Raw genomic sequence first — 9,665 nt, 5'->3', positions numbered from 1 at the left:
TGTGGAGGAAACGATGAAGAGAATGAGGAAGATGAGGGTGAGGAAGAAGAAAGAAGAATGGTTTTCTTAGGGCAGCTCCTCAAGACCTCAGTCCCACTGCTGGCCTTCAGAGAGACAAGAGAGGAAAAACCCGTTCACGAAATATTACACAAATAAAACACAAGCTGCTCAGATTATTAACCTGATGCCACCATCCAATCCCCAATCATGATCCAATGCACTAATGTTGGCAGCTTTCTTTAATGGGCAATACAAAAGGCTGTGAAAAAGAAAATGTATGCTTAATTATACATTTGTAAAAAAAAAAAAAAAAAAAAAAAAAAAAAAAGAAGAACTATTTGTTTTTAGATATGGTTAGAGCAGGGTTCCCACTACGAGCCAAATATCAAATTTTTCCCTGTCTTTCAATGTCTTAAAAGCTGGATTTCTAAAACCTATAATTAACTGGGAAGCAGGTTGTTGCTGTGCTTTGGAAGAAATGAATATGGTTTCAGCTTGAATATCATTTTGTAGGACATTAATAGCGAATAAAACAATAACAATTAATAATTTACCTCAGATTTTTGTTTTTAATCTAAGGTTTTTACTTAGCTTGCTTCGTTGCAAAGTGCTCACTTAACAGATTGCTTGTTGTTTTCACAATTTTACATTTAGTTTTTAGTTTCTTTTTAGTCTTTGAAATTGTAATTTTGCATCTAGAGCTCCTAAAATATATATTACCCTGACATTCCTTCATTTGCTTTTTGGCTTTATTAATCAGGGGTCGACACAGCAGACCGAACCGCTAACTTATCCAGCATATGTTTTACACAGCAGATGGCCTTCCAGCCGCAAATGAACACTGGGAAACACCCATACACTTTTGCATTCACACTAAGAATAGCCTAAACATAACAACAAAAGTAGAAAAAAAATCATTAAAAATGTAATAAATGGATAATAAACTTTAAAGTGATAAATAAAAATCCTTGATATTCCATCACTTGAACAAAAAAAAATTAAATCTATGATATTCAGTTTTCAGTTAATATTCAGACTTCAGTTTTGCTCATTTGTATTCATAGGGATTCAGTGAATTGTGCACAAATACATATTTTTAAAAGAATAGCTGCTTTTCGGTAAAACAGTGTTTGTTTTGTTTTGTTTTTAATAATTTAAGCGAAAAGAAATAAAAGGTTAAACACTTAAAACATTTTTTCACAGCCTTTTTTTTGCTCATTTACCAAGGGTGCCAATATTAACAGAGGACACTAAACTACACACAAACACAACCTTAGTGATGAGAGACAGCGATGTTATGTTAGAGAACAAACAATCACCTATTAAATGCAAAACTTTAGCCAAGAGACTTTAGTAACACTTAACACACAAATGCCAGGAATTTCAAACGACGCCACAACTAAACCTTTACAATCTAATAATGAGAAATATCAAAGCTCCACAACAATAAACAGCGTTCGGCTCATTCGTCTCAATCAAACTGGAAAAGCAAACAAAGAACACCAAAGCGCTGTGTGGAAAGACATGCCTCTAGGTCTCCAATGCATTAACACGCCTGGTTAAACAGGAAACTAACAAACACACTGGGGGAATAAATCACCACCTGATGGCACTAAGGTCTTCGGATACTACATCTGGACTATACTAAAACCCTAAAAGCGAGGTTTTCTACAGCTGTATACCTGCTCCTGTGTGATGGGGAGAGTTTGACACTTGAGTTTTTCTTTATAGCGGAAACTCATCTGCTCCTGTAACTGTGTGCGCCTCTGAAAACATCAATGTAAGGTACATATCATGCTTTCGTCTGATTCCTGCCCACATTTTTTGTTCGTTTTACAGTTTTCTCATTTAAATTGGAGAAAGCATATCAACTGATAATATTAAAGCATGTAGTAGACTCTAGAGAAGTGGTTCTCAATCTCGGTCCTGGAGGTTCAGTGTCCTGCAGATTTTAGGTCTAACCCAAGCCAGACACACCTGGGCTAGCCAATCAAGCTCTTACTAGACTTTCTAGAAACATCCTTGCAGGTGTGTTGAGGCAAATTGGAGCTATAATCTGCAGGACACCGGACCGAGTTTGAGAACCCCTGCTTGAGAACATGGGACTTAAACTTGATTTCTGGAGGGCCGCAGCTCTGCACAGTTTTGCTCCAGCCCTAATCAGACACAGCTGATCCAACTAATCAAGGTGTTCAAACTACCCTGGAACACCTTGATTAATTTGATCAGCTGTGTTAGAATAGGGTTGAAGCAGAGCTGCGGCCCTCCAGGAATCGAGTTTGAGACCTATGCTCTCGAGTATCCAACTCATTAAAAGGGAGCAAAATTTCAACTATTTTAAGAAATTACAAATTTTATTTAGCAAGAATGCATTGAATTCAAACATTATGGTAAAGACATTTAGAATCCAGCAAAAACAAATGTCAAATTACTGTTTTCTTAAACTTTCTATTTAAATAATTTCGAAAAAAGATGCTGTTTGCTGTTTCTATACAAATATTAAGCACTACATTTACCTCTACAAATATCAACGTAGCATTTTCAAAAAAAATGTAAATGTCTTTGTATTGATTAACAATACACCAATGCCACAGTTCAGTTCACATTACTGGAATATACTGTGTTTAAGGGTGCTTTCACAACTCTAGATCAATTGTTCTGTTCTGAAACAAGGATTAAAATTGTAACAATGTTTATTTTTGTTCTTGGTGCGGTTCGTTTTTTACACAGCAAGGTTTCTAAACGAGCCAAAATAGTTAAAACAAGTCATGTGCGCGTAAACTCTCCTCATATTGGTCAAAGTTTTAGGATTTGTTTTTTATTTTTTAAATCCCGTGGATTCAGCTCAGCTATCATACGTCATTATTTTATTTTATGAAGACGAGCAATAAAACATACAAGTATAAATTATTTAATAAGTATATATTATTAACAAGTATAAATTATTAATTTTAAATGGTGACACCCACAGACATTATCCCCAAATATAAAATCAAAGGTAAGAATTCTCATACATTAGCTCATGTTTGTTGTCAATGGTAGTGCAAATCAATCTAGTGAATCAGTTAATCGATTAATCAATTTATTGCATGTTATTTTTGTAACATTAAATTAGTTGTTTTAAAATAAGAATAATGCATGTAATACCTTTGTTTTCATTATTAATTTTAATATTTAAAAAAAACGTAGAGTTTATATCATAGAGAGAAATAACAGATGAACTGAGATCATGAAACAGATCAATGTTGATCTTTCTTTTGAGGTGTCAGTGCAGGAATGAATAAAACAATAGGCCTAATACAAAACATTATATGACGAAAATATGGAAAAAACATCAGATGGTAATTTCGGTCAATTTTCCTAATGTATAAACCGCTATTGTTAATAGTTCAGCATGCTTTCACTTTCATAATTAACATGAAAGGCACATTTACCGGTAGGAATGACATCCCACCCTACTCACAATTCTCTCTTCATAGAGCTGTATATATGGCTATTACATATCCATAATACACACTGTGATATAGCCTGGTTCGTTGGTTCGTAATGTTGAGTCGCTTTCTTACTACAATAGATCGACTCCAGAGATCGTTTCAATTGATTGTTTTGGCGTGCACGCGATTGCTGGATGCACATATGCCAAACGAACCGAGCTAACGAGTAAAACGCACCAGGTTCCGAAACAAACGTGTAAAAGCACCATTAGTATTTTCCCGGAACAGTCCTATCATTGCTTCACCCCTATGCATGTATATTTATTTTGATGCAACTATATTTTGTTCAGAATCTTGTAATCACTCTAACAACTGAAAGATTGCAGTTAAATGATTTCATAATAAAACATTGGTGAAACTAACTTAAAAACAACCAATAAGCTTGTGCTTCAACCCCGCTGCATTTCAAACTGGCTAAAATCATTTGTTATTTTAAGTATAAATGGATACATAAATGTTTATAGTTGATTACGATTAAATTTATTTTTGTTTGAAGAATTGGTTGCAGTGTATGATATTCTGTTCGAAATAAACGAATCCAAACAACTCAATTGAGAGTGACAACTCAAGTCATACACGGCTAGTTTCAATCACAAATCAATGCCATCCTTCTAACCTCAATTTTATTCATGTACAGTATACGATCTACAGTACTTCAACTTAACAGACAAAAAATTGCTTTGAAATAGAATTGCATATAAAAAAAAAACTGACTGACAACACTAGCCTAATTTAAATAACTATCAAAGTTAGTCACAAAGACATAGACAAATACAGGTCAGTAGTTAGTGAGAGGGATAATGGTTGGTAGGAACATTGGATTGGACTGCACTACACTCTTTACCTTCCTCCATGCAGGCACTGGAGCCAGACGAACTGACTCGTTCAGAGGAGCAGCGGCTGGAGAAGGGGTCAGTATGAGGCCCAGATCGGGCATAGAGTCTCCCTGTGATCAGTGGCGCATACATGATGGGTAACCAATGAAAAATGATGAAGTGCCAAATAACATCCAAATTATGGAAGAGAAACAAAAAAGAACAGATGAAAAATCAGGATAGGCATGCACAGAAGAACTGAGGTTAAATGACTTTGTAAGGGTTTGGGGGGGGGGGGGTGCGTCTCAATAAGCACCCTTGTTCAGTAGTCAGCAGTAAGTGCACTGATCAGGGTGTCAGAAATTTGAAGTGTTGTCGCAATCGCTAAAAATTCTTCCAGTGTACTGAAATATACATCTGGAGATTGTTTTTGCCGGATAAAGCCCTTTAATCTTAAAATAAAATTGATTATGAGGGTTTTAGATTTTTAGTGTGCAAAGATTCAAGAATTGGCAAAGGCTGCATTTACACTGCATGATTCAGTGACTCAATTATGATTGTTTTACTCCCATGTAGCACAGATTGGATATAGCCCATGTATAAACAAATTAAAATAATATGAAAAATAAAATAAATTAATTATCAGCTAAATAAAAATAAATAATAAAACATTCAGTACTGTAAAAAATTCACTGTTACTACTGTTGCTGATAATGCTAGTTTTCTAAGTTTAAAATTATAATTTGTGCAATTCATATTTATCTGTAGTCTTTTTTTTCAATAAATAATTTGGGTATTTAATCATAAAACTTTGTTTCACTGCTAGATGTGTCATTTTTTAAGGATTATTCAGTGGCATATTTTTGAATGCTAGTTGTCGCCACCTTTTGGTTAAATAATGTAATTGCTGCCTACTTTTATTTTTGACCATATGCAAGGATTTTGATCTTTACCATAAACATCGGTGGTTTTATTTAAATTACAAACTGTTAAACTGATAACTGTTTGTAACTTCATAACTAACTCAAAAGAATAAAGACTGAAACTCACTTGATTTTAGGTTTTTTCATACTCAGATTTGATTGCAGCGATACGAAGGATTAATAAACGTATGTAAATCACAATCATTTATAATTTGTTGCGTGGGTGTTGAGATCCCGTTTTTTTAATGATTATTCGTGCAGCTTACACTGAATGCATTAATGCAGGCTAAGTAGAGACAGAAAACGCCTTTAATAACCTAAGACAGCCACCACATGCTAAATAACCTACTACAACTTCTTCCGTCATCATTATATTTGACAGAAAAGCCTGAATGCTTTCATACATTTGATCTGAAAGACGTGAGAGACGATCTCTCTCTCTTCGATCATAACAAATTTAAGATTAATCTAGTAAAAAAAAAAATGTATTAATCCGTGGGTCACGTGTGTTCCGAACCTTTGGTTATGACCCGTTACACCCCTACTATATATGTTAGGAAAAAAATCTAGCAAACATTTATAATTGTTTAATTGTTCAATCAGCACCCTTGTTAAGTAGTCAGTGCACTGATTAGGGTGTTAGCCATTTTAAGTGCCATCTCAATCACAAAATTCTTCCAGTGAACTGAAAAGTTCCACAATGCAGCATGAAAATGAGTGCATTGATACGCCCCAAGCGCCCTTAACAGAAGTTCACAAGCATGAAATATGAATAACGTGACCCAAATTATCACATGTAATGACAAATAAAGAGACATTTTTCGAACATATCTAGACAGGTTATGGAGAATTCTAGCAACCATTTATAATGGTTTAATGGTTGAAATGTTGCTGGTATATGAAACAATTATATTATTTATAGGGATGTAACAATATTGTAAATACCGTCATACATCAATAGTAATTTTATCAATATTACCGTAGCCGCATGACTCAATAAAACTATATTTCTGAGAAAAGTTTGCTTAGGCGAATGAAGCGAACGGGAGGTAGCGGGAACTACAATTCCCATCAGCCCAGGCGTGGCCATCATCCTTTGCGGTCTGTTGTCACTACAGATCCAGTAATGCGGAAATGGAGTGTGTTGCTTGTAGTGGGGAAGAAAAAGAGCTGGAAATGATCGAACCTAAAGCGGGTTTTAAATCGGATGTGTGGAAGCATTTTGGTTTCTTTTTAAAAAGATACGAAAAAGGAGAAAAGGTGACAGACAAAGAAAAAAACAGTATGCAGGCACTGCCAGACTGTGGTGAAATAAGTCGGGGAATACGGCTAAAAACAGTCATGGGGACAGCAGAACACAGCACACTTGTTAGATTGATGCAGACATTGACTTGTACCGCAAAGAGACCTCTATCTCACTCATGGCTTGTCCTCTCAAGTGGTGGAAAGACAATGCACAGCGTTACCAACTGCTGTCAACCTTGGCTAAATCATATCTCTCTGCCCCAGAAACCTCAGTCCCAAATGAGATGGGTTTTTTTCTGTTGCAGGGGACATTGTAAATGCCCAGAGATCCCAGCTTTTACCAGATTATAGTTATACGATAATTTCCCTTAAAAAACCCATCTCTATCTAAGTGAGTGGGTGATTTAATGTTGAATGTGATGAGTTTTCAACAATACTGAATTGAAACTTTATTTCTTTTATATGGTTTAATAGTTTTTTGTTATTAAAATTGAAAAATTGAAGTTCCTGTTTCAAAACTTACAGATACACTAGATGGCTAATTTGTATGTCATTGATATGTTCACTTTTTGTGCACTTTTTTCGAGTCTTTGCATTAGTTTTGTTTTCCTGTAATTTATTCAATAAATACCGTACCGTGCCATTCATACCGAGGTATTATCGTACCATGAAATTCTGATACCGTTACATCCCTAATTATTTAGTTATAATATACTTCTAAAAACATAGTAAACTTAATATATGACGATGATTAGTTCTGCTCTTATTTATAAATTTAAGTTTTGTTGATATACGATGAGGCCGTTCTGATGTCACACTCAGTGTGCATCCCGATGTGTCCCAAAGCTCATTGCTAGCTCATAACTGGCCTTACTAGTTCCCGAATACATGCACATGACCTGCTGATGATGACCTCAGGAGCTAGGGAGCTGATTGAGACGTACCCCTGAAATATTTCATGCATTAATAACACATAAAAAAACAACTACTGAAAACATGTACCCAATTCTTGTGTTTCAAACTAGCTAATTTCATAAAGGAAGTAGAAGGAAACAGATGAATGAGCAGACATACAAATGAATCAGACCACAGACTGAGAAAAACACACTGGTACTGAATTTTGTGGTCAAATTGTTCTATATTTTTAAAGAATACTGCATTCGTTTAATCAAAAACACTGTAACATACTAACAATTTTACAATTGTATTAGATTCTAAAATATAATGAATTTGTGTGATGCAAAGCTGATATTCCAGAGTGTTCAGGATTTCCTTTGAAAAACAAACCGTCAGAAATGCTTTGTGGGAATGCTTTTTGCTTTCAGGATGGCATACTTTCTAAATAAAAGTGATCTTACTGGTTTCAAACTTTTGAACATTAGCGTACATCACAGAAAACTTTGAATCCTGCAGATAATGGTGTCAAACACATCAATCCCGTACTGATACAGAAGACACAAAGGGTTTAACTTCCTATAAAAAGCTCTCAAATCCGCTCATGCCAGTCATTCCTACTAGCTACTCCATCAGGATGGATCAGAGCTTGAATCCTAGTATTTTAGTCATTTTAAACGATCTCAGCATGCTTTGCACCTCCAGCAGTTCAGGATAGGACTCTTCCTCTTTGGTTAAAAACAATCCTTATAACCACATGGGTTTTAAGGTTCCCACAAAAATAAATCACCCAAATATCGCTGGAAAGCTGTGCTGATCCACAATGTGATTTTCTAGTACTGGCCAAGAATACTTGAAATGACACACTGCAGCACATCAGAAGAAATAACATACCAGTAAATGAAAAAAGCATGTTCATATTAAAGTGATGTATTAAAATTAATCAGATTTAAGGTTAAAGAAAGAAAATACGGTGCTCAGCATATGAGTACACCCCTCACAAATCTATCTTTTAAATTCATATTTTTAATAGGAAGCTATACAATATTATATTTGTGCATACATTAGTCAGTACTGAAGCCAAATCTGGAGCTTATCGAACAAAATAACTTACGATAACAGTCCAAAAACGAATACAACCAATTTTATGTTATAGAAAAATATTAAATACAAATTTTAAAAAACAGGAAAAATCAAGAAGCTAAATAATTGAACAAATTTTGTTAAAATTTTGTAGGTTGTAATTAATTATTTACTTATTTTTTTTACAATATTTTGCTTGAATTGAATTGTTTTATCTTTCAATTTCTAAATATTTTTGGTGACTAAAATATTATTTTAATAAATATTTCTGATTAATAAGTCTGTTTTTATAAATTCTATATTCACTGAAATAATTAAAAATATTCATTTTCAAAATGGGGTGTACTCAATTATGTTGAGCACTGTATCCTAGCGTTGTTCCTCTTCACTGACAAAGTATTCTAAATTATTTGTGTTGGTGAGACAGACCTAAAAAAAAAAATATATATATATATATATATATATATATATATATATATATATATATATATATATATATATATATATATATATATATATATATATATATATATATATATATATATATATATAAAGTACTTTAAATAGTTAAATAAATTAAAACTTGCTGAGGAGCTAATTACTTAAATAGTAAACATAAAATAAAATTATTTGTGTTGGTGAGACAGACCTAAAAAAATATATATATATATATATATATATATAAAGTACTTTAAATAGTTAAATAAATTAAAACTTGCTGAGGAGCTAATTACTTAAATAGTAAACATAAAATAAAATTATTTGTGTTGGTGAGACAGACCTAAAAAAAAAAATATATATATATATATATATATAAGTACTTTAAATAGTTAAATAAATTAAAACTTGCTGAGGAGCTTATTACTTAAATAGTAAACATAAAATAAAATTAAAACAAAGCTAAAATTTAAAAAGGCATAAAACATTATCATTTAATATAAATTAAAGCTAAATTAAAATAATGCAGCCAATAATAAAATAATTAGTGCTGGAAAAAGATCAATTGCGATTAATCGCAACCAAAATAAAAAATGTTTACATAATATATGTGGTTCAGTTATATAATATATAAAATAATATATAATATATAAAACACATACAAAATGATACAAAACTAAAATATTTACATAGATATTTATATTATAAATAATTTGTATTACAAACTAAAAATATATATTTTATATCTAAATATAAACATCCTTAAATATATG

At 32.8% G+C, this 9,665-nt stretch overlaps 1 protein-coding gene and 1 long non-coding RNA gene across 51 annotated transcripts in view; one reads left to right on the top strand and one right to left on the bottom strand.

Moving 5' to 3' along the window:
• The window catches only part of mical3a (microtubule associated monooxygenase, calponin and LIM domain containing 3a), a 153,664-nt gene that overhangs the window by 66,766 nt on the left and 77,233 nt on the right, over positions 1-9,665 (bottom strand). For 22 of the 50 annotated variants that reach the window (XM_087291780.1, XM_087291788.1, XM_087291779.1 and 19 more), the window contains 3 exons: positions 4,339-4,440; positions 1,683-1,766; positions 1-104 (listed from right to left, as the gene is read on the bottom strand). The exon at positions 1-104 is cut by the window's left edge and continues 7 nt beyond it. The exons of 16 other annotated variants lie outside the window; for them this stretch is intronic. In XM_087291780.1, the coding sequence (XP_087147906.1) occupies positions 1-104; positions 1,683-1,766; positions 4,339-4,440 (290 nt within the window). The remainder of the gene's footprint in view (positions 105-1,682; positions 1,767-4,338; positions 4,441-9,665) is intronic. 12 more of the 50 variants (XM_087291815.1, XM_087291798.1, XM_087291800.1 and 9 more) reach the window with 2 other exon arrangements.
• Positions 3,375-8,885, top strand: LOC147832753 (uncharacterized). Its single transcript, XR_015514753.1, has 3 exons — positions 3,375-4,051; positions 4,184-5,422; positions 6,803-8,885. It is a non-coding gene; the product is annotated as an uncharacterized LOC147832753 (long non-coding RNA).

Source organism: Danio rerio, chromosome 18, assembly GCF_052040795.2.
Source record: "Danio rerio strain M-AB ecotype USA chromosome 18, GRCz13ab, whole genome shotgun sequence".
Classification (NCBI taxonomy): domain Eukaryota; kingdom Metazoa; phylum Chordata; class Actinopteri; order Cypriniformes; family Danionidae; genus Danio; species Danio rerio.
The sequence above is the reverse complement of the archived record's forward strand: the minus strand, read 5'-3'. Positions and strand labels throughout refer to the sequence as shown.